The 26,977-nt window shown below is 33.1% G+C and overlaps 1 protein-coding gene across 6 annotated transcripts in view; it reads left to right on the top strand.

Annotated features, from left to right (window-relative positions):
- LOC140439894 (muscle LIM protein 1-like) overlaps positions 1 to 26,977 on the top strand; it is a 61,397-nt gene that overhangs the window by 29,454 nt on the left and 4,966 nt on the right. The window contains exons 3-9 of one of the 6 annotated variants that reach the window (XM_072530065.1): positions 7,078 to 7,174; positions 9,779 to 9,863; positions 14,492 to 14,588; positions 18,607 to 18,903; positions 21,257 to 21,389; positions 21,529 to 21,760; positions 24,044 to 24,199. In XM_072530065.1, coding sequence (XP_072386166.1) covers positions 7,078 to 7,174; positions 9,779 to 9,863; positions 14,492 to 14,588; positions 18,607 to 18,903; positions 21,257 to 21,389; positions 21,529 to 21,760; positions 24,044 to 24,199 — 1,097 coding nt within the window. Of the gene's footprint in view, positions 1 to 6,831; positions 6,929 to 7,077; positions 7,175 to 9,778; positions 9,864 to 14,491; positions 14,589 to 18,606; positions 18,909 to 21,256; positions 21,390 to 21,528; positions 21,761 to 24,043; positions 24,200 to 26,977 lie in introns of those variants that run through there. The other 5 variants (XM_072530063.1, XM_072530064.1, XM_072530066.1 and 2 more) reach the window with 5 other exon arrangements.

A 26,977-nucleotide genomic window follows, 5' to 3' on the forward strand; every position in this document is an offset into this window, starting at 1 on the left:
ATAGACAGCAGAGGAAACATTTTTAATAAATCATCACAAATTTTGGCATATGCAGATGATGTTGATCTAGTTGCCCGCACAACACGCAAGCTAGAAGAAATGTATACCACCTTGTCACACGCCTCAAAAAATATGGGCCTGCAAGTAAATGAAAATAAAACTAAGATAATGGCATCAACACCCAAAAATAGAGCCAGAAACATCGGCCACCAATTGACGGTTGATAATTCTACCTTTGAAGTGGTGGACAAATTCACATACTTAGGCTCCCTGATCACCAAGGAGAACGTCATGACGGAAGAAATCAAGCGAAGAATAATCCTAGCAAACAAATGCTATTTTGGACTGAGTAGACATATGAGAAGCAGAAACATAATCCAAAAAACAAAAATAACCATATACAAAACCCTTATACAACCAGTCTTGACATATGGGTCGGAGGCATGGACTATTTCCAAGGCAGATGAAAATCTCCTGCTTATATTTGAACGAAAGATCCTGAGAAGAATATTTGGTGGCATCTGTGAAAATGATGTTTGGAGAAGGAGGTACAACTACGAGATATATCACAGATATAAACATATATTTGGTGGTAAAGACGTAGTATCCTTTATAAAAATAGGAAGACTAAGATGGGCAGGACATCTGGCAAGATCACAGCAGAACAACCCTCCTAGAAGAATCCTTATGTCACAACCTGTGGGAAGTAGAAAAAGGGGTAGACCAAAACTCAGATGGAGGGATGGTGTAGATGAGGATGGTAGACAAATAGGCTGGCAACAGTTGGCAATGGATAGAACTGACTGGCGTAATAGACTTGGGAAGGTCAAGGCTCTTTTATAGGGTTGTAGCACCAATGATGATGATGATGATTAATTTATAGTGTAGTATTAGTAAAAAACATTGAACATGAATGCGAGTAAAGACTAAACAGAGCCTAATTTTTAATGAAAAAAATTTGAAAGTTAGAACGAGAAAACTTAAAATATCCAGAATATAGGTACTGCTAGTAGATAAATGGATCATTTGGCATCTAACCCCATTTCTAAAACGCCCTACACACGTAATGATTTATTGTACTGCGTGTTTATACTGCAGGTCGTAGAGAAAATCGTAAGGTTTGCAGTACTGTCATTTTCTGTACATACGATGCAACACATATCGTACTACAGTAGTTCACATTTATCGTATTTGTGGTGTTGTTATTAAAAGAGTGAGGATTATGTCATCAAGATTTTCAAAAAGAAAAGTTGCGGCCCTTATAACCGCGGTATTAATTGATGAAGATGATGAAACATCAGTGAAAAAGACAAAAATGGGGTAAACAGTGGTTGTTAATGGATCTTACCTTCTTCAGTTCACGCCTAAAAGATGTTCTTATATTATTTATTTTCTTTTTCATTACATCTTTTGTCCCTTCTGGAAACAGTTCCTGAAATTTCTTAAATAAAATATCATAACTTGAGTTTCTCTTTATTTTATTTGCATATTCTTTTGATTTTACATTCCATAGACAGCTGTTTTGTCTATATATTTCAATAAACTCTTCCCAGAATTTTTTTTGTTTACTGTCCATGATTAATGTTCCAATAACTGGCTATCAACAATAATACTGTCGTAGTCAAGACTCCACACATGTTACAACTTGCGTTCAAACACGATCGTTGTTACGATATTTTATGGAAGCTCCGTACTGCGAACGACACGACTACTACGTACTACGCAGCATCCAATTTGCCTACGCACGTGACGATTTATCGTTACTGCGGCAGTTTTAACCGATGCAGTACTGCATGCAGTTTGATAAATCGTTAGGTGTATAGGCCGTTTAACTGTAATCTCAAAGGTTTTAAAAGCCCACCTGATATCGATAGTACTGGCTTTCGCATAGTTTTAGCGACTACTGTCCAGCTTTTTTGGATCGATACCTTCCTTCAATAGATACTTAAACCTTTTTAATTAACTGATGGTCCTCTTTAGATACTTAATGAGTTTTATGGCGGTTTTCTGATTACTTTTTGAAAGTATCTTTTCGTGTTCGGAGTTTTAGCCTGCAAATGGATCCAGTTCCATAGTTTTAGGATAAATAAGGTCGCGTTGGTTTTTTTTCTTATTTGCATATGGATCCAGTTCCAAAGGTTTAGGATCAATAAGGCCGCGTTGGTTCTCTTCCTTATTTTCTTTAGTTGTTTTTTTGTTGATCTTCTTGTGCCGTATGAGAAATTATTTTGGCAATAATAGTTTTAGTTATGTGGGTTCGGTATTAGTAAATCAGTGAAGAAATAAATAAATGGGTAGATGTAGATTAGAATATGTACCCAATATTCTATAAGTTATTTAACCTCTCTGTACCTGGATATAAGAAGGTCTTCTGTACATAATCTTAATTTAGTTAAAGTGTAGAAGATTTTAAGTAAAGTGTATTTTATATTATTTTACCTTTATTCTTCTAGGTAAGTTGATCTGATTTTTTATTAGCTTGTATTACATGACAATCTAGCACCTATATAACTGTGGCAATGCTTTGTAGCGCCATTCTGCGAGTTTTTTTAAGACATTTCTACACTATCTTTGACTATTTGTGGGTATATTTATTCTCTTATGTAGATCCAGAAGCTTGTTTCGTGTAATCCTTATAGGTAAATCGCTTTTGTATTTGTATAGTTGTAGGTCGAATGCTCAATCTATATAGAGAAATGCTCCCAGCTTCATCTTTTTATTTTTGAAAACGCACTTTATCTCTTGTACGAGTTGACGCAGTATCGTATTTGAAGAGATACCTACTTTATACGCATAATATGTATATTGTCCTTCTTCTTATGAGTCTCTATGCTTTTGGTATGTACCTTAGCTAGCCTCTATTATCATACATATATTTTTGCACAGAAAGTTATTTTTCTTTTGTAGAAGTATTGGATAAATTCCGTTCGGACCCGACGATTTATATGACTCAAATGAGTCTATTGCCTATTTGGTTTTGGTCTGATCTACTTCTTGTTTTGCCATACGCCAGTTTTTTATTAAAATATAAGTTGTGGTCTTCAGTCTAGAGTGTGCCATATGTCTAGTGATACTTATATATATTTAGGGATTCTACAGTATTCACTGCCTTCCCTCGCTCAACCGTTTCCATCTCTCTCTGTTGTTCCATTCTCCATCGTTTAGTCCTCTCTTACTCATGGCGTCGTCTACTTCGTTCCTCCAGGATTTTCGGGGTCGTCCTCTTTTCCTCCTTCCTATGGGGCTCCATTCGGTTATTCTTTTTATCCATCTGCTGTCGCTAGCTCTTCTTACATGTCCATACCACTTTAGTCTTTTTTGTTCTATATATGTTAGTATGTCTGTTTCTATTGATGTTCTTTGCTTTATTTCGTCATTACTTCTCCTATCCATTCTTGTTACTCTGCAGCATCTTCGCAGGCATTCCATCTCTGTTGCTATTATCTTACTGCTGTTTTTCTTGTTTATGATCCAATTTTCGGCCCCATATGTCATAATACTTCGCACTAATGTTTTATAAATCTGCGTTTTTGTCTTCATATTTAGGTGTCTATCCCACCATACTGAGTTAAGTTGTCGGATTGCTGTTCTTGTTTGTCCTAATCTTTGTGTAATTTCTTCCTCTGTTGTTGCCTTTTTCGTGATTATAAACCCCAGGTATTTGAATTTATCCTTTCCTTTGATTGTTACGTTGTCATCAATCTGTAGATCTTCTATGTCTTCTTCACTTGTAGATAGGTACTCTGTTTTCGCTAGGTTAATATCTAGGCCAGCCTTGGTATAATCTTCTTGTAGTTTCTTCATCATGTAGCTGAGGTCGTCTTGGTCTTGTGCAATCACTACTTGATCGTCTGCAAAACTTAACGTATATAGGTATTCGTTCCGTACCGGTACTCCCATGCCTTCGCATTTTCTTTTCCATGTAGTCAAGGCTTTCTCTAAGTATATTTTGAATAGGGTTGGAGATGTGGAACCACCCTGCAGGAGCCCTTTTGTTGTGGTGAAGTGGTAGTGATACTTACTAGTTTTATTTCAGATTGAAGACAGTTCACCTTAAAAAGTTCTTTTAAGGATTATTTACCTTTCTGAGTGTATTCATCTAATTTTTTATGGAATGAAGGTATAATTATACCTAGCGGGAACTTTATATAACCTTGATATTTCTGCATTGTGTTATATTTCCTCCTAATGTTACTGTTACTATCCTAATGAACTATTACTCTTATCAGTTCCTTATTGTATGAAGTCGAGGATTTGTGATAATTGTCCCAATCCCCTAACCTTTTGACGAAACTCTTCTCTGTTAAGGTCGTGGCATATTATCGTGCACGTTGCGTTTCCAGCACATAGCGTTTAGTTTCCGAAAAATATAATTTAAATGGTTTTAAATATGAACAACGCACACTGTCCGGAACATAGTGTTTCAGACACTTAATGTTTCCGTTCAGTATATTCGAAAACAATATTTTACTGATGCCAACGGCTACGTAACGAGTTGTAACCGGTTGGTAAGGATAATATGAATTAGATGTCCGTCATTTTCCGCTTGTTGTTTATTTAGGTATTTGTTTGATTTTGATAAAGAGTATTTAAAAAAATAATTTTTGAGGCTATTTTGTCATTTATGCATGTGTTTTTATTGCTTTGTGACAATTAATCACGGAAGTGATAAACAATTAGGACTTTTGTACCGAAGTGATACCTCTTCTTTTTAAAAATACTTTTTGGTTTGATATGTATGGCTTCGTTAAATGTAGTATTTTGTTTTTTAACTGAAGGTGAAATTAAATTTAAAACATATTTAAACTGAATCCTATTCATTCCAAAATAATTGGTAAACCTATTAATTATTATTAAATTCCTAATTGTTTATCGCTTCCGTGATTAATTGTCACAACGCAATAAAAACACATGCATAAATGGCAAAACAGCCTCGAAAATTATTTTTTTAAATACTCTGTATCAAAATCAAACAAAGACCTAAATAAATAACAAGGGGAAAACGACGGACATCTAATTAACATTATCCTTACAAACCGGTTACGACTCGTTACGTAGCCGTCGGCATCCGTAACATATTGTTTTCGAATACACTGAACGGAAACGTTAATTGTCTGAAACGCTATGATCCAGACAGTGTGCGTTGTTCATATTTAAAAACATTTAAAATATATTTTTCGGAAACGCTATGTGATGGAAACGCAACGTGCACGATAATATGCCACGACCTTTACTCTTATCAGTTCCTTATTGTATGAAGTCGAAGATTTGTGATAATTGCCCTAAATTTTCGATTAATTGTTAACTATTTCTGGTTATACTTCTAGATCTAGTGTATACCTTATCGTTCGTGTAATATTCCTAAACAATATTCCAAGTCAGCATGTTATGCTTCTCAGTCTGTTTTCTTCTGCTTCTTCTTGTTGGTTGCTATACGAAATAGCTGTGTTAAGGTCTTTCTATACCATGCTATCAGGTTAGTAAGCCAGAATATTCTTTTTCATCCTGGGGGTCTTTTCCCTTTAATTTTACCTTGAAAAATGCATTGGAGCAGCTCATACCTGCCTTGGTTTTTCATTATATGTCCCAAGTACTGCAGCTTACGGCCCTTCATGATGTTAACCAAATCCTCGGTTGTGTTCATCCTACGTAGAACTACTTTGTCTGTCCACGGTATCTTCAGGATCCTTCTGTATAATCATTGCTCAAAAGCCTGACGTTTTGATAGATTTTCCGCCTTCAATGTCTACTTTTCTACTCCGTACAGAAGCACTGAGTACACGTAATATTTAAGAAGCCTTATTTTTGTTTCTAGGGTGAGGTCGTGGCTCCTGAGCACAGAGCTCATAGTCTGTTTTACTAGGACTACTCTTATATCACTCTACTTGATAGACTCCTTAATTTATATTTTAAAACAAATATGTCGATGGTCTGAACAAGACACTTCATCTGACACATGCTATTTTTTAGCAGTTCTGGCTACATGAGTCGTGGACATTCCTGTTTGGAGAAACCTAACATAGGATTTGCATAATTTAAGCTAGGAAATGCAATCAATTTATTTTAAAGTAATCATAGATAAAGTCATTAGGGCCTTAAAATCCTTTCAGCACTTCAATTTGTAGCTATCCGATTGCAAACCGACGTATTAGAGAAAGTCAATCAGAAGATAAAGCAGCTTAAGTAAGACAATCGTATTGATAACTCAGAGGTTTCATTTAAAATAAACAATATGCACTATGCTAAACTTGAGTGAGTGAGTATATTTAAATATCTGTTTAAAAAGAGCAAATTTATATTTTGAAAGTTGACGCGTCTCAGCGTTTTTTATAATTTTCTAAAATAAGGACACAAGCAATTCTATTCCATAAGCGGTTTCCACACTGTATGTTTACTATTCATTTTAACTGTAGGAATATATTGTCGGGTAATGTCTAATACTAAAATTAAAGCATTGAATATTAAGGTATAGGTAATACTAATTATTAAATATCTGGAAGTATATATTTAGATTATCATACTACTTAAAGCAATTTAAAAAATATCTACTTGAAATAGTGTTTTTTAGCCGTTCCTTCAAGTATTAATTAACTCGATTTATATACATTAAAAAAATACTATGAAAGAAAACGCATTATAATTTCATTTTGATTTCATAACACTAAATGAAGATAATAATTAAAATAAAATCCAAAACTTTTATAATTTCCCACTTAACTTTGGACAGCAATCAAGACATTGGACACTAACCAATTAACCAACTATTTTCTATATTTAGTCACATATTTATTTATTTACAAATTAAATTTTTTTAACATAAATTTTACATAGGGCTGGCACAAAATATGCTTCCGATGTAACAATTGTGAGAAATGGTTAGATTCAACATCACACTGTGATGGACCAGACGGGATGGTATATTGCAGAGGTACAAAATAGAAATGTTTTTTACATTTCAAGCATGCAGGTCCCATGTAAAGTTTTGAAACTGTACTGTACACTGTTTTATGTTACTTTGCTCCCGTTTTGTTTTTTGATTTTGTTTATTTTTTAAGATTTTGTTAACTTTTATTTAAGGCCTTCCACAAAACTTGCTTCAAATGTGCTGACTGTAACAAAGGTTTGGACTCCGTCAATGTTGCTGAAGGTCCTGACAAGGATATTTACTGTAAAGGTGTGTTTTAGTAACATTTGCATCTATCTCTGGAAATATATTAAGATCAATTTTTGTTTAATAAGTACATTTTTTATTATAAGAACTAAAAAGTAAATATTGGAAGGTTAAAATCAATCAACAAAATAAAATCCATTAATAAAATACCAAAATGGAACATATCATATCCAAGTGACCAAGTATATATTAAAAATCAAGAAAAACATAGCTCCTGGCTCTTACACCAATATATAACTATTGGGCATTCCATCCAACCTTACTAAAATGATAATAATAGAATTAATAAAGCCACTAACAGAAATTAGGAACCAACAGCTTCTTATTAAAATACCTAGGCGGTATCCAGACATCTAACTAGCGTTTTATAAACGATATAACGTTTTAGCCTCTATTTCAGAAGAAATCACTACTTTATTAAAAAACACGAGGTAGAAAGTCTTAACTTTAGACTCTTAGATAACTACAATAAAATTAAAACCATAGTTATTGATCGCCAATAACACTATCCTAAAACACGAGCTACTGCGGGGTGTGAAGTAGTGTCTTCTATGGCATACCTTGGAGCTCTAGTTAACGACACAGGCAGTTGTGAACTTGAAATTCGAAGACCCATGCAACTAGCAAGGGCAGCAATGACTGAACTCTGTGGACTTCAACTCTGGTCTTTTATACACGCTTTAAAAATGTGGACATAAAAACGACTATTTTGAATTTGATGGACGGCTCGCCGCACGAATGTCTTGGTTCTAGATGAAATTAAATCCAGTCAACGTCCCTCTAGTACTTTGTACTCTTAAAAACGTTATCTGGTGATATCCATCGATATGATCACAAAATGTAGCAGTTGGTGGTTCAAGGAAGATTACAGATCAACGTCAACGAGGCAGATCTCCACAGCGCTGAGCATTACGCTTCACAACAAACAGTATATTGAGCTAGTACATGTAACAGATGACCGCGACCAGTAGAGTATCATTATTTAAACTATCTGCGCTTTTGAAGTTCAATAATGCACCACAACACATCGGACAAGATGTTCATGACTGTGATGATGAGCTCCAAATACCAAACTTAGACACATTATCAAAGAAGACATGCCAAAAATAACAATTTAACCACATGTTCTTAGAAATTTCATCCCTAAACTGGGAAGCTGGAAGGGCTGCAAAATAGCCTTCCATAGTTGTTATGACCTCATCATTTAATGAAAAATGCTTTCCACGCATATTTTTTTAAAAAATAACACAGATGAAAGTCGTAAGGGACCAAATTTAGTGAATACGGTAGATGCTTCGACAATTCGAATTTTAATTCATGGATTTTAGCCATTGTCAAAATGCTTATATTACATGATGCAGCATCCTGATAGAAAAAGATTTTTTTTCCACAAACCTACAAACCAAATATAGATTACATAACGATAATGACTTTGAAATAAAAAGAAGAATATAAGCATGCAACGTATGGGCTGGCCTCACTACTAAAGTCATAGTGTACCAGTAAAAATACAAACTTTAAATATATAAAACATTGAACTAGGTCATCTTAACATACGTGACAGAAATACTCGTGTCGTCAAAGGCTAAAATGCCTCTAAACCTCTAAAAATCATACAAACAAGCTGAATTTTGCTGAGAATGCCAAATCTGGATTGTAAAGCCAGAATGATGATGATAAAGCTCTAAGGAGTGGACTAAAAGGTGCATAATGAAAATAAAAAGGATGAGAAAATGATAATTTGATACAATAACCTAACATTGTACATCGTACATTGTACATTAAATCATAGACTTATAACACAAATGGACTGATCGCTGCAGTATATTATCGTTCCTCCAAAGCGACAGAAAAAACTGACGCAAAGCATTTCCTGTATCTCTTTCTAATGGGCCAGGTCTATCGACCACGTGACCTTCCCATTGGTTATTCAGGTCAAGTGGTCAAAAAATCCAGCCCATTAGAAAGAGATGTAGGGACTGCTTTGCGTCAGTTTTTTCTGTCGCACTGGGGGAACGACGCTGTATTGCAACGCTCAGTGTATTTGTAATATATTTCTATTCATTAAACTGACGTGCCAAGGATGGCTAAGCCGAGTAATTCGAATGGAATAAATGTTCTTAATAAAAGTGGCACCAAATTATCCCTAGATAACATCATAAAAGACTTGCAAAACAAGCATTGTCACATAGTGATGACTTGGTTTAAATGGATAAAAATAGAATAAAGTTTTAGAGGAGCCCAGGGCTACCATGAGCTGTATCGGAGACATGAGTCTTGACTAAAATAATAGCCAAATTTCAATAATCAAGAATACAACTTATAAGGCTGATATGTAAGCTTCTTATTGTGTTTTTAAGAATAGTTTAATTAAGTCTCTTTTCTGATTGAGATTTAAGATTATGTTGTTAAAAGTAAAATTAAAATTCTTTAATATCGAGAAGATACTTGGCTATCTATATTATTTTATTATAATACGAGAATATGTCTTTATTAGAACATCTTTTGATCTATATCAATACAAAAGTAAACAAAAATTGATTTTTCTACAATATTTTCTAAATTACCTAAGCACTCTACGTTTTTTAAGTAAATGTTGTGTCTTAGTGTGTTACGGAAAACGATTTGGACCTAAAGGTTACGGATATGGTCAAGGAGGTGGCACTCTTCAGAGCGACTGTTTTGCCGTCAGGTACTTTTTATTGCTTTTCTTAACTTACCAAATCGCTTTAAGAGTGTCGTAGTACATAGCTAATATTATCTAATATATTTGCCGTAATGGTGCTTCAGGTGTATATTACAAAAATAAAAAAGGCAATACGGTGAATAACTGCGGGATAATATATAGCATATTATCGATAATTAATTGTATTTTAAACCATGTTATTAAAAATAGATCAATATTATATTTTGATACGTTAAACGAAATAAAAAAGGGGTTGTATGATATAAAAATTCTAACGAAAGTAAAGTTAAAATTCTACAAGGCTCTATTAGATGTTAACTATGACATATGGGAATAAATATGCTTTGAACTGTTCAAAATTTAGTCCACTTAAAAATAAAGAAGAACTACGAGAAAATGTTTCAGAAAATAATACTTTGATAAATGACTAAAATGATAAAAATAAAATTAATATTAAATATTTAGCGTTATATTGCCTACCACAAAGGGTATTATTTATAGTGGGTTGAAAACTCGGGACAGAAATTGCTGGGCTGGAGATAGGATCAGCAAAACAAAGCGGAACGGAGAGCTGGGTCGTAGGTAAGTGAATAAAAAAGGAACTAGAAAGGAGTAACTACAAACTATTTAAATTTGGACGCCGTTTACAAGAATCTTCCTGCTGGATTGAAAAAAAAGACTTTTCTTTCCTAAAAAATACAAAAGGTTTAGAATCTTTTTAAAGGAAATAATATTACTCTTGGTTTAGGGAGAAACATTGCATATTTATTTTTTTTTTCACCGTAAACAGTTACAAATACAAATAATAATAACGAAATGGAAAAACAACTTACGATGGTGCTATCGGATTACAACACACTCTAGACGTTAGGGACACTATAAGAATTTAAATTATTATTAAATTGAAAATATCTAGATCTTTCACTGGAGCTTACATAACCTTTGTTTTAAATAAAATTAAGGACGCGTTTATTGAGAAAACAGCCCTGGAAAAATGGCTATGTTGCTAACGTCATAGGAAACATTACAAACTACACAATTAAAACTCAAAAAAATAGTTAATAAAAGGTTATTAAAAAGTCCCAAAACGTCCAATAGTTCTAATATTGGTGCCATTTTAAAAAAATATTCGCCTGACGGTACTTTTAAGTTCTGTGTAAAAAATAGGACTTTTTCATTAGTAACCAGTTCAAGCCAAATTAATGTTTTGTTATTATAAAAAACCTATTTCACTTTTATTTGCTCATCAAAATCAGACAACAAAATCCGACTGATCAGTTATGTTATACACTAAGGCGGTGATCCTTAATAAAGCTATACGCGGCCTTACACCGCCTAGAGCGTTACGTCTAAATGCTGTATATTATAATAAATTTAATACTTTATGCGGTCTCTTATTGTATGTCTAAAGCAGCATGTAAGAGCTATACGCGGCTTCAGATGTTGGACTGAACTAAAACTGCCACCATCGAAGTCCGATATCTGAAGTTGCGTACATCAGTTAGCATACAGAGGCGACGTAGGGCGTAATGCTATAGGCGGCGTATGACGTTTGATGGAGACCACCGCTTCTATAAAGCATACACAGGCGACGGATGGCATAACTCTATACGCGGCGTTATGGCTATTATTGGCGATCATCACTTATTATTTAGATTTTGATGCTAGAGCAGTATTGCCAGTATTTTAATGTACAACAATATAAATCTGTAAATTGTACTTCAGGTCAAAGCCAATATAAATAAAAATATGTAATGTACACGACTATCTGATTCAGCGGTACCCGTCAACAAATGCTTAGGATCATATTCTATAAAATTATCTATTGGTATCCTGTTCACTTTTATTTTTGTATTATTATTTTATTAATAATATTGACAAAAATGAAAAACACTATTTAGAGCTATTAAATATTAAATAAGTAACTGCTTTTATAATACTTGGTTTAAAATATGATTAACTAAAACGCAAAAATTGATTTAAATAACCATAATGATTTAAAACGAATGCAAAATAAATTTGTATTATTAATTCATATTAAAAGGTAAAACTACTTTCTTCTTGTAAGGTTATCTTGGGTTATTTTAAAATAAAAAGTAAGTATTAGCCTGTTTTGCCAATTGTTAATTAATATTACAAAAATTCCAAAAAAGTTTTTATGTATATTAGCTAACTTATGTTTTAATATATTTTTACAATCCTACCACAAATCGTTTATGTAGAAGAAACAATAAACATAAGAATAAAGTTATATAATAGACATAACATTATGAAAAGACTATAACAAACCAACCCCTGACGCTGCGCCTCTAGGGGGCGATCTTATTATTATTATTTTCAAACCCCAACATGTGGCAGTGCATCTCTTTCTCATTTGGCAGGTTTAACGACCACGTAAAGTTAATGACCAATGAGACCAAGTCACGTGGTACCGGCCCATTAGAAAGAGATGCAGGGACCGCTTTGGGTCAATTTTCTGTCGCACTAAGGAAACGGGCTGGTATTGCAACCATCAGTCTATCTTGTATTATATGTCTATGAATATGTCTATGTATATAACTTTTAAGATTGTTGACAAGGTTATATGTCAGCAAAATTGAGGTAGATTTACTTTTGCCTACGAGGTTGTAGGCAACAGCCTCATTTGGCTAAAATGTTTTGCCACATAGAAAATTCAAACCCTGATTATCTAATTGTTCAGGATTGTTAATACATGTGCCGTTAATGTTTGTATGTGTGTAGAATATTCCTGTTGAATGAACGTGTATTGTATGTTGCATATGTAATGAGTATGATAGAGAATGATGTGTGTACTGGGTTTCTTATTCTGATATTGTTGGTATATTCTTGTTGGTGACTTTTTCTTTAAGTCTTGGTAACCAAAGCCTTGCTTCATTCTGCTGATGAATTTGCCACACATGTTTCATTGACTTGGATGAAGGCTGCTTCTTTCATTTTTTTCTTTTTTGTGTCTGTTTCTTTCATGACTATTGTTCATCTTTCCATTGTACTTTATGTTCATTGTCCCAGGTATGTCTGCATATCTCTGATCTGTCGAAGTCAGTTTTTGATGTATGTTCCATGGTCATTTATCCTCACACTTAGTAGACTTGCGGTTTCTCCTAATATAATCACCTGTTTATGAACAGGACGGTGAATAAATTTGATTTGAATTTACGCTGTAAATGATATTAGTTACGAAGCAAGAGTGTTGATAACTGAATTGAGTTGGGTGGGGTGATGATGTGACTGGGCATTGAGATAACGGTTTGTATGAGTGGGTTTTCGATACACGGAAAAACAAAAACTGTAAGGTGGGTTTTTCTAAATAAGAACATCAAAGAATGGCAAGCACGCTTTAGACTCAACTTCCATCTGGGACCAATATACATCCCAATACTGGGGTGTATTCCATTCAGGTGGGAGAGGAAGAGATCTAATGTATCTTTACCATGAGGCCAAATGACAAAGGTGTCATCAACGTACCGTAACCAGCAGGTGGGATTGAGATTTGATGAGGAAAGGGCTGTTGTTTCAAAATGTTCCATGTAGATATCAGCTATTACATAAGAGAGAATGGATTCCATTAGGTCACCTTTGATTTAACTATAAAAATGATTTTAGAATGAAAAGTATGTATTAGACATGCAGTTTGTTATAAGAGATAATGTGTCTTAGGGGATTTAATGTTTACTTTCCAAGATCGAAATAGTTTCGTCGATAGGAATGTGAATAAAGATACAATATCAAGACTAACTAGTATATCTGAGGGTAAAATAGAAATGTTTTTCAGAAAATCAATTTACTAAAAAGAGTTTTTGAAAACGGACAAGTGGTTTTCGGCTAATGGTTGTAAGTATAAAGCGAGATGATTTGCCAATTTCTGAGTGGGGCAGTTGTATGTACTGACGATGGGTCTTAGGCAAACATTGGGCTTATGGATTTTTGACAGGCCGTATATCCTTGGAATTTGGGATGATTTTTTCTGGGTATAAGAGATTTTTTGATGTCTGGAGGTAGAGAAGACTTACTTATGATGAATTTGGTCGTTGTTTCTAGATAGGTGGTGGGATCGTTCCAAACAATCCCACCACCGACTAAGAATTTTGGAAATGGATGAAGAACTCCCGACACTGAGGAGTAGGAAGATTGAGACCTCAGTGCCGTTTGACGGTTCTTGTAGTTCTACAGAACACGATACTGGTACGTTACGAGTAAGGAACTCGAACGGAACTGTATACCTTTTGATAATGGCTCCAAAATGGATGCTATTATCAAACGAACAATAAATTCGTATTCGAAACGCCGAATAATAAATTCTCAAAGCGGTTATTTCTGAGAACTTAGTAATTTTCATATATATATATATATATATATATATATATATATATATATATATATATATATATATAAAATTATATATATTTAATATATATATATATATATATATATATATATATATATGATTGTACTACAAAAACTTACAAATAAAGTCACAAATAAAAAACATGAGTTTGGAAAATTAAATTTTTTTTATAAAGCTATCAACTGTGTTTCTTCTACGTAAACAATGTCAAAATCTAATATCCCATAGCAGCACAATCTAAACATTTTAAATATTTTGTATAATACAGCTTGCTATGCTCAGCGCTACGGGCCTCGAGGAATTGGACATGCCGGGGGACTTTTCCTGGGGCTTATGTCAGATGCTTTGGATCTTGAATGGCAGAGGTACATTTTAGAAGTGATTATCACTGTTCTTCGTGTTTTTATATTTGTCGTTTTCACGTGAATGTCGATGTTACCCCTCTGTCACTCACAATAGCAGTCACTTCGATATAAAGCGACTATTTATTACAATAAAGGTACATCACTTTAGGTATCTTCTTTCTTGTATTAAATAGCAGCTTTATATCTGATATGTGACAGCTGTTTTTAATAATACAATCTCCTTACTTTATATTTTGTTTTGAAAACAATGCCTACATCAATAAATAAAAAACCAAAACACAATATAATGATAGAAAGTAAGAACTAACAAAAGCATTTCGCAATGCTCTCTTAATTATACAGGCAGATTATTTAAAATTACAGAAAATTATTTTAATTTATGAAAGTTGATATATTTATGTAGTTCTAGGCTTTATGATTTTATTAAAAGTTGAAAGATAACACTTAAAATTTGTTTTATAGATAAAAGAGTGAAAACTGAGTTTTTTGAATTTTCATACAATCTATTAACTCGATAGTAGCTGTTTTAATGCCGACACGTAGTCACAAAAGATATTTTTTATTTTATTTTGAATTTTGCAATTAAGTTGTCAGATTTTTTATATTTTTATGTAGTAGGAATAGGGAGAATAAAACCCATCAGAATGTCAGAGTGGGAAGAATATAACAAATGCATATTGACGGAAGCAGGACCACATTGCGAAATACATTACAGAGACTTTAGAAGAGATCCAATAGATAAAAACGAAGTACAATCAATCAGCCTGGACGAGATAAGACGAACCTTAAAAGAAATGAAAAATGAGAGCCACAGGACGTGGAATATCCCCATTGAATTAATAAAACTCGGCGGAGTTTTGGCGGAGATCTTTAATAAATGTCTAATCAAACAAGAAAATATTCCAGAAGATTAAAGCTTGGTCCGTATAAGCTCTATCTACAAAAAGGAAACAAAAATAAAAATAAAAATTACAGGGGATAAGCGTTGTTAGCTCATTGGAAGGTTGTACAGTCAGTTGATAAAAGAACGAATCGAAAATCAGTATGAAGAAATTGAAGACCAGAGTGGATTCCGTGCTGGCAGATCTTGTGTTGATAATATATTTATACTTCAACAAATTATACAGAAAAAAACAGCCAGCAATTTATCTACTTATTTAGTGACGAACGCAGGCCTAAGTAATGCATACAATCAACTGCAGAAGACAATGCACAGGGATCAATGCACAAATGGTTCTCATTCTAACGAATGCAGCTTTTGCTTTTATTATTCGCTGTTTAATTTCTGTTGAGTGGTCCCATATATATATATATATATATATATATATATATATATATTTATATATATATATATATATATATATATATATATATTTATATATATATATATATATATATATATATATATATATATATATATATATATATCTTATATTGTATTCATTATATGTCTTATTTTCATACTTTCCTAACTTTCCTACAAGTCGTACAGTGTCGTATAAGTTTTTAATATTACTAAATTTATTATATGGATTTATTTAAAGGATTATTTTTCTGCATGTCTGGTTCTGACCGATATTTGCTTCACAAATCGTCTGTGGTAGCTTTCGCCACAAGTCCAAATGCTCAGTAGCCTTTGGTGAGTCATTTTAAAAGTTACTGTTGTTTGAAGCGACTATTGATTATTCTTTATCTTATATTACATCATTTGAAAGCTTTTTTTTTTTTTGATATCGCAATTCTGTTTAGAGAATCTAAAATCTGTCGTATTTTACAGTTTTCGATAATACGGAATTAATATTGATGCATACATTATAAATTGAACCGTTTGCATGAGTTTTTTTACTTTTGACGGAAGGTCAAACGAATTGGATGGACTGTAACATATACATTATTATTTATCGGAAATAAAGGACATTGTGAGAACACCTTTTTTTTTTAAATTTAAAATTAAGAGATAATGTATCGCATAAATATATTTCTGGCTTTAAAAGACGACCTTGACCTATTTTTTAATTGAAAAGGTCGAACATTTTTTATAAAAGGTTAACTAATAGCATTTTATATAAATACACAAAGATTTTCTGTTATATTAATATTTTCTAGGCCAGATATATTTTAAGATTGTTTACTGGACAATGTTTAAATCTATAGCGGTTTTAGTAACAATCTATTGCGTTACAAGTTGCAATGATTTTGGTGAAGTATTTTGTAGTATCATATTTAGTTATAACTTTTTAAATATTTTTCATTCCCTTCATTCTAACTGTATTAAATGTGCTCAAATTTTTATAACGTATTTTCTCAAAATTTCTGATAAAGTGAAAAATATTTTTTGTGGAAATGTAGGTAATGTGTTTCTTTAAATTGTATTGGATGGCAAATAATATTTGAAAAATATATAAATATACATATTTTAAGAATAATTTTTTAAAAATTAAAGAAAATTTTCTGTAATTCAACCAATTTTAATATTATCTTGAGATCGTGACACTATTTTGTAACCTTCAGAGGTATTTTTAATTACAAACTTTTTTATATAAGAATTAATGAGACCTCTGCTTGATGAAAATTCATTGTTGTTTACAATAAATAAATAAATAACATATTTTTTTCTACTGTATTTACTTCTAATCGTCTACATACTATTTATGTATGATACTGTCTCTCATTCCAGAATTCTGGATCTCTATACCAGTATGTACAGGTCTAGTGGATAGTGTACCATATGCTTTTGGTAGTTTTTGGAAGTCCAAAACTCCTCTTAGAGTTCTTTACTCGCCAAAATGTGTTTACCGCCTGCACTTTAATGCCTCGCTGTCATGCAAGATATGATTGACTGCTTCTCTGCTACAAAGTCTCCATAAAATAGCAATAGTATGCAGGTATCCCTTGACAGGCGCATGTCCAGTAAAAAGTCTATTACGACTATGTACCAATTCTGCTTGTTTTTCGTTTCGTAAAAAACCATTTTGCCATGGTTTTAAATCAGTGAGAGTTATGTTGTATTCGGATAAAGTCTTTTTTCCGATCGGGAATGATGCTCTTACGGCCGGCTGTAGTGGTCTTGTGGTGTTAGTTTTATTTTAGACAGAAAAATGCACCCTAAAGAGTGGTTTCGCGTACTAAAGTGTAATCATAGAATACTCCCCTATGGAAGGAGAGTATATTTATCCGAGGATCCTTGGAGAGAACTTTATGGAGCCCTGACATATCAGCAGTATGTTCCATCTTCTCGCAGTCCATTTTCCATGATTCTTTTGAACCTGATCCTTTACCTGATCAGATAATTGTCTTTGAACGCCGACATGATAACTACTAGAAATTGTTTGGCAGCCATGCCTAGCTCCAGTTTATGCCTTATCGTTCATTTAATCCTGCTTAAACAATATTCCAGATCTGCTTGATATGCCAGGCAATTTTACTAGTATTACGATGCGTTTTCTTGATAGGCTTATTACCTGTTATTTTAAAACAGATGTGTCGATGGTCTGAATACGATACCTCATCTGACATGCCATTTTTTAACAATTATAGTCAGATGAGTCGTGGTCACTAATATATATCAATTACCTTCTTTTATCAGGTGGTAGTGTACAATCTAATTCGAAATTGATAATAAATGGTTATTACAATGTTATAATTGGAAGGATCAATCAAAAAAATTTAAATACGAAAATATCCAGACACTGTATATTTATACTAAAACTATAACAATAGTAAATTATTGATACATAGCTGACCTTTAAAAATATTGTTTGAGATTTTAAATATTTAAAAGAAGATTTAATAACAACAGAATATATTTTGTATAGAGCTATTACATAATACAATGAAAACCAAAATTTTAAGTATAATGTCGAATGGAATATTTTTCATAAATATTATCTCAATTTATTTATCTTATATAAAAACTTTTGTTTAATGTTAAAAGTATATCTTAATATTGCAAGACTAAAAAATATGTCACAATCTCCTGAAAAACCCACACGTACTAAATAAAATTATACAAATACAGCGATCAAGCCCCCAAGACAACTCTTATCGATACCACCAGCATCAAGGCTAAACCCGGTCAAGGTTGTCCTCGTTGCGGTGGGGTAGTGTTCGCTGCTGAAGAGGTCCTCGCCAAGGGACGCCAATGGCATCGCAAATGTTTCAAGTGCAAGGATTGTACCAAGACCTTAGATTCTATCAATGCCTGCGATGGTCCAGATAAAGATGTGTATTGTAAGACCTGTTACGGCAAGAAATGGGGACCGCACGGTTACGGATTCGCTTGTGGATCCGGTTTCTTACAAACTGATGGCCTAACGTAAGTATCAACTCATATTTTATTAACACAATATTTTATTTTCCTTCATCTTTATGCCAAAGTAACTTGTCTAATTAAATATTTTTATATAGAACAATTTATATCTTGTTTAAGTCTATTTTAGTAGATATTTTTCCCTCCCACAGACGTTTCTTGACCATCCTTACAAGATGTTTTGATACCCTGTTGTTCCTCTTAAAATTTAAATATTTCGTTACTCTTCACTTCTATACTTGATTCGGATACCAATGCAAATTGGTATACAATGTTTACTGTTACATAGGCTGACACATACCATTTACCGAAGAAAATCCCTTAATTTATTAAAACAGATTCTCAGAGCGTATCCTGACCCGAATTCTCCTATTAACAAATTTCCTTTTACTAACAACTATGATAATATTCCTGTAGATTTAGTCCATCGTGGATAACAATGACATTGATTAATTAATAATTAATTTCCAATAATACCATTCATCAAAATACCTTACAGGATGTTCCTATCTTCTATAATTCACAGATAAACTCACTAAATTGTTTAATAATTTATCACTTAAAACTGTAGCTGAATTGTTCTCTAAAACTAATATTTCATTATCTTTTTACAACAAATTAATGTTGTTTATTATATACTATACTGCAATTTAAGTCTCAAGATTTAAACTTGTCGTCTCTATAAAGGGAACCTGACTTCTCATATAGGCAACATCAGTATGTCCTAACATTCTTGTGCTTTATCACAACATGCCATTATTATTAAACAGAAAGCAGAAGATCCTATGTACAGCAAAAATCTGTCCAAGAGGCAATTCCTTGAAATGTCTGAAATATTTGCCGTCGATTATCATTTGTACATTATAACTGTGTATAAAAGCTCGTTCTTTCAGCTAGACATAATACATAAAATCCTATTACTTTCTTCATTTTTTATCCTCCAAAACCCCTAAAAAACATTGCACCATAAAGACATGCGTGTGAATTTTTTGAAATTTTAAAATTATTGTAATAATAATAATAATATAAAAACTAAAATATAATAAAAACCAAAAACCTAAAACATACAACATACCTAAAATATTATAAACAAAACAAAATACCTAAAATATTATAAAAACGCCACACAATGGTCAAGTGCTAGATATGGTCCATCTTGCTTTATGGCATGGAAACGTGGACTTTGAAAAAAACATCTATTAACAAACTTGAAGCATTTGAAATGTGGCCATTGAGAAGAATGATGCGCATACCTTGGGTGGATAGAGTTCGAAACGATGACGTCCTTAAGAGAGCCGGCGTGGAAAGAGAACTTTGAATTAATTAAAAAACGCAAGATTGGGCACATATTGAGAGGAGCAAAATATGAAATACCACACTTAATCCTACAAGGGAAGATCGAAGGTAGGAGAGGAGCCGGCCGCAAACAATTATCCTGGTTAAGGAATATTAAAGAATGGACAGGAATACACAATACAGGCGAGCTGTGTCACGCCGCCAAGAACAGAATTCCAGTAATGAGATAGTCGCCTACGCACTGTGGTGTATGGCATGTTAAAAAGAAGAAGAATTATAAAAACAAAAAATTTACGTTTTTTTATGGTACGGTTAGGGAGGGGGGAGGCTAAAATTGCGCCGAGCCTTATTTTTTAATCAGATAGGACTTAAAAATGAAAAAAATTGAGATCTGGGAATGAAAACATTTTGCCTATCTTAACGGGGGGGTACCCTTTGTGATTTTGACATTAGATATTGGGATAATGTGGTACTATTTGAAATTATAAAACTCATTGACACCTGTTTAGTACTTTATACGTTAATTTAAAAAATATTTTGTAATTACGGTTAAGTTGGTTTGTAATTTTATATTCTTCTCTTACTTTATATCACACTGATCACTATTATGTCACTTTTAGTCTGAACAAAACTTTCTTAGAAACCCAATATTGGAAAATTGTACGGAACCATTTTTAAAGACTTTTTACTACCTCTACCTCTTGGAGGTGGGGTGTTATAAAACATCTTGAATTTACAATTAAAAACAATATCATTCATCTAGATAAAAAATATCACATCACTTAAGTTCCACCAAAAAATACACTTTTACAAAATTTCATTGGAATCGGTTGAGTAGTTGCGAGGACTAGCGTAAACTTTTTTCCATACTTCTATGAAACAAACCTAATTATTCCTGTACTGTAACATTATCCTAATGTAGCGGTTTTTTGCTTATTATTAGATGTAATAGTACTTACAATAAATAAAATTAATCGTAAACGAGAATCATCTACTTTTTACTTTAAAATTCTAACGTGAAACCTTTTAAGCAATCGAAAAATAATCGTTTATACTTAAACAGCGAAGAAGAAATTTCTGCTAGCCGACCTTTCTACAACCCAGATACGACCTCGATTAAGGCTCCTCCTGGTCAAGGTTGCCCAAGATGTGGAGGAATGGTTTTCGCCGCCGAGCAACAGCTGGCTAAAGGAACGGTATGTATTTTTCTCGATTAGTGACATTATAGATATGTATAGCTGTTTTAATTTCGCCGATATGAATTTTATCAAATTTGTTCGATGACAAATGGAAAGATATTTAGTTACCAATAAAGGTTTTGTGTTATATTTTCAGATGTGGCACAAGAAATGTTTTAACTGCGCCGAATGTCATCGACCACTCGATTCTGTTCTCGCTTGTGACGGTCCCGACAAGGAAATCCATTGCCGTGCCTGTTATGGAAAACTATTTGGACCCAAAGGATTCGGTTTTGGCCATGCTCCAACTTTGGTATGCTCCGATGGAACTGCTCCCGCAGTTCACGATCCAAGGCCCAACAGTGGACCTAAAGCTGCACCTGGTCAAGGTAAGATTTGGTGAATTATCGAAAAGTCATTGACAAAACTAGAATAGAACTAGGTAATAAGACAAAATTATATATTATTCATGGAATTTACGTAGGGAAAAGTCTTTATAAAAACTAAGTGCATATTTAAGATAACCAATATTTTAGTCGAATACTAAACAAGATTCTTCACGTACATTCTCCAATATTAAATAATTATATATATATATATATATATATATATATATATATATATATATTATATATATATATATATATTATATATATATATATATATATATATATATATATATATATTATATTTGAGTTACTATCTATATCATTGGGTGCTAATTGTTCAACAATAAAATGACACCTCAGTCGTGTAACTATGAAGAGACACTTTAGATGCCAATTTAATTTAATTTAATTAAGCCACAACAATTTAATTGTTGTGGGTTCGACTCAAGTGTCTCAAGTAAATCTGATTTAGCGGGAGTTTTGGATGGGAGTAAATGTTAGCAGAAACGGGGTGAATGGCAGTATGCTGCTAGCGGAGCGGGGAAGCAGAAGGTGGTAGGGATTTTTTTGAGGAAGGAAAGGTCAGTCATGTTTGGTTGAGAGGGTGCCCTATCTGTCATCAAATAAACAAAAGGAACGGCTCTAATAATGCTCCTTAAATCTTATGTGTACTCAGTGCTTTTGTACGGAGTAGAAACGTAGAAACATTGAAGGCGGAAACTCCAGGCTTTTGAGCTATGGTTATAAAGAAGGATCCTGAAGATACCATGGATAGACAAAGTCATCAATGAAGAAGTACTGTGGAGGATGACCACAACCGCGGATTTTTTCAACATCGTGAAGGGCCGTAAGCTGCAGTAATTGTGACATATAATGGGAAATCAAGGCAGATACGAACTACTTCAATGCATTTTGCAAGGTAAAATTGAAGGAAAAAGTGCCCCAGGACGAAGTAGAATATCCTGGCTTGCTAACGCGAGAGCATGGTATAGAAAGACCTCAACACAGCTATTTCGTATAGGAACCAACAAAGTCATCATAGCCAGAATGATCACGAACGTTCGGAACGGACAGGCACCCTAAGAAAAAGAACGGCTGTTGCGTTAGCGTTTTTGGCTTGCAGCTTATTTTATAGTTGCAAGTGGGAATAGGTTGTAGTAGTTTATAGCTAGTGGGAAAGGAATTTTTTAGTATTTCTGGTAAGTATGTGCCCTCTGCGATGGCAAGAAGTTTTGAGGGTCAGCTTAGCTATGTAGTTCAGGCTATTTCTAGTTCCTACTACATATCTCTTGCTGAGAGAATGGATTCTATTTGCTATTGTATACATATTAGCAAGTGGACGGATTAATCTAGAGGAATAGTATGCATGTTTTCTCATACATTTCCGCAGTATTTTCCTCTCGGTGGTTAGCAGTTTCTTGGTTTGCTTATTGTTGAGTGACGCATAGATACAAGCCTTATAGTTTATGAATGTTTTGTAATTATGAATTATTGTTTTGGAACTGGTGCCTGCTTTGTTACCCCATAAAGCACCCAGGAGATTAGCTCTCTTCCTAACTCTATATATTGTGAGTTGGAGATCTGTGTCCCAATTGAGAGTGGCTGAATTACTCTTCCAAGTCGGACACAGAAGAAATATGATCTAGCCTTTCACCTACGAGAGTTATCCGGTTCCCTTCCTCTATTATAGAGTAGGGGGACCTGAATATAATGACTTGGGTTTTGGATGGGTTTAAGGTAACCCTCCATCTATTGCACCAGTTAACTATTTTGTTCAATTGTACCTCTAAAAGTACATGCGGAGAGTAATGCCGTGTCATCGGCAAACAGCAAGACGGTTTTTGACCTGTTCAGACAATGAGAAATCTCACTGTTATAGATTGTGTATAAAATTGGAGTTAAGATTGAGCCCTGTGGTACTCCTGCTATTGGAGTAGATGGCTTTAAAATTTTGTTGGCTACCTTTTCTCGGATCAATTTTGGTACGTCTTGTTTTAAAAGCAAATCTGAACAATGAGAGAGTTTGGCGGGCACAAAAAAAAATTATATTAACTAATCATATTTAGTCAAAGTCAAAAAGTCTATTCCGCTGAAAATTATATTTGTCAGATTAAAAATTGTCTCCTATCGCACAATAGAAACGCAATATAATTTAAATTATTTTAATTTTGATATATCTTAAAGCCACCCCAACCAACATAACTTTGATCTAAGGTTAGGTACCTAAACTTAGCCGAAAATTTACAACCTTAACGTTTATAAAGATAAGTTTATTACTTCCAGGTTGCAGACGTTGTGGATATGCTGTGTATGCTGCTGAACAAATGATTAGCAAGCACGGACAGTGGCATAAGAGGTGTTTCAGCTGTGCTGACTGCAACCGTTCTTTAGATTCTACCATCCTTAATGATGGACCCAATGGAGAAATTTATTGTAGAGGTAAGATAGCCATTATACACTTAATTTGATGGTGGATTTGTTTTTTTTAAGAATTTACCGAATGGTGTTGGCATATGTTTTTTGTAAGGGTTTCGTTCTGTTAAAACATTGTCCTATTTTTTTATTGTGATATTTTATTTATCATTTCTATTACTGTCTTTTCTCGGTATTTTAGTTAACAATTAAATGACAAACATGAACCAAAGGACCAACTTCGTAGGTTATCGCAATAAGTTCTATTCACTCAGCGATTCACTCCTATTTAAAAGTGCGTTCTTACGAGTCTAGTTTAGTTGACCAATTTTAGTTGATAACAAAAGTTAGAAGCAACTTGAATTAATTATTGTTCACATATTTCAATTACTATTGAAGCAACGAGTCGATTTAAAAATGGCGTGCTATTGTGCGTTAATGTGTACATACTGTTGCAGTTTTGTTAAAAAAGAAGAATTGTTAATAATATAAACAAAAGTCGTAACAAACGTTATTTTTGAAAGAGACAGTGGATTTTAAGAAGAAATACATTAGGAGTATCAGAAACATTGTATAAAGAGCTAGCGTTAGAGGATAAAGAAGAAGAGTATAAAAACCATTTGAGAATGTCCGAAGAAAAATTCGACGAAAGTGCTGGCAAAAATGCAGGATGTCATAAAAAAAAACCAATTATGCGACAAGCAATATCGGCAAAATTAAAGCTGCAAATTATTTTGAAGATATTTAGCTACACGAGATTCATTTGCAACGCTTGCTTCATTATCATCATCATAGTCATTACCATCTAGGCATATGTGTTGTGGTTTATCATTGAGCTTTAGCAGCTGCAATAAGCTTCCGTTTACCGAGTACCTAAAAATAACACTTCAAATTTTGTGGAAGGAATATGTAGATACAACAATATACGATATGTCACAAGATTGAATGAGTGTGGATGATTTCATTTACATCTACTATAAAACAATTGCATTTAGTTTTAATTGTCATGGATAGAGGGTACTTTCAAATAGAAAAATTGATAGCTTTTGTCGAACTCGAGATATGAATAAAAACGCATAAACATAAGTAAGTATAGGATTGACTCACCCTTTATTATAACTTAAAATTAAATATTTGAAAGATCATACTTACAAATATCTCATCATTAAAACTTAATGTCCAATTAAATGTTCAAATTGGTTTCCATCGTTGTCCACACCGATGTAATCTTTCGCACGTAGACATGACAGCTGTTTCAATCTAAGCCTTCCAATCTATTTATTTGGATAACTTGCATACAAATATTCACGAACTCGTCTGGAAAAGTGCGCAGGACACCCGTCATGTTGTAATATCATATCTCTTCTTGTTTGTATGGAAATATCTTCCAATAAAACAGGCAACTGATTTTCCAGAAAACCCAAATATGTTTCGCTATTTAAAGTTCTATCAAAGAAATACGGACCTACGATCTTTCCATCAACTATACCACACCAAACATTAAGACTCGATCTACTTTAAACTTGCACCTCATGTATCCAGTGCGGATTTTCTTCAGCCCAATAATGCATATTATGCAGATTAACACCAACCGCACTATTAAACGTAGCCTCGTCTGTCCACAAAATCTTTGACATGATATGCGGTTGTTCTTCTAGCAGACCTAACATCCAATTGCAGTAATCTAACCTTGCATCAAAATCTCTCTCATCTAAAGCTTGATGTGGAGAACTACATGATAAGGATGCAGTCTAAAAAACAAAACAACAAATATTGGTGAAAAAGAAACCATTATATTTACTAAAAATCAAAAAACCTTGAAAAATCCACAAGATAAATCGTGCATAAGTATTTTTACGAAACGGATAAAATTGCCGTTTTTACCGGAATAATAAAATAACAGTTGAATCTAAAGTTTAAAGGGAATTCCAAGTTTCTGACCTAAACGTTTACTTTATAATATGAAAAACCAACCTGTGATGTTTTAAAATCCTTAGAACAGTAGTTTTGGGTATGTTTAATTCTATAGATATTTGCCGACTACTTATATGTGGATTCTGTTGAATTAAAGCAAGAACATTGATTAAATTATCTTCGGTCATACCTCTACTACGTCGTTTAAAACAAGGATGATGAAAACTACCAGTTTCTCTTAATCTGCTTTCCTTTCTTTCAAATACTTATTTGCCATAATGTCTCCTGTCAGGATATGTTACAGAATATATACGTGAGGCAATAGCGGCATTTTGGTGAATCATATAATACAATTCTGCATTTGATATACTCATCACGAATTATTAGTACTGATAATTGATTACTAATTTTACCAATATTAATATCTATTAAAAAAAGTGCAATCTTCAATTCGAATTATAATACAACACTTCTTAACAATGTTTTGACTGCTGTCGATAAATAAACAATATGAACTCTCCGTCAAATTCATTGTCGTAGCCTACTTAGTTTCGAAAAAACTATTTTTAATTATATGAAATAACAATGATCAAAATAGGTATTAACATTAAGATTCTTCTGCTATAAAAAAATTTGAAAGTACCTACTGACTTATTTTTTAATTTAATTTATAATACAGGGTGAGTCAATACTATACTTACTTATGTTTATGCGTTTTTATTCATATCTCGAGTTCGACAAAAGCTATTAACATGAGGTTTGCGCCATTTTGTTATGAATTTAATTCATTTCCATTATAATTTACAATAAATAGGTGTTTCTCTTAAACATTTTGAAGAAACAACAAATTTTAATTTTTTCTATTCGAAAGTACCCTCTACCTACGACAAT

Source organism: Diabrotica undecimpunctata, chromosome 4 (genome assembly GCF_040954645.1).
Source record: "Diabrotica undecimpunctata isolate CICGRU chromosome 4, icDiaUnde3, whole genome shotgun sequence".
NCBI lineage: Eukaryota > Metazoa > Arthropoda > Insecta > Coleoptera > Chrysomelidae > Diabrotica > Diabrotica undecimpunctata.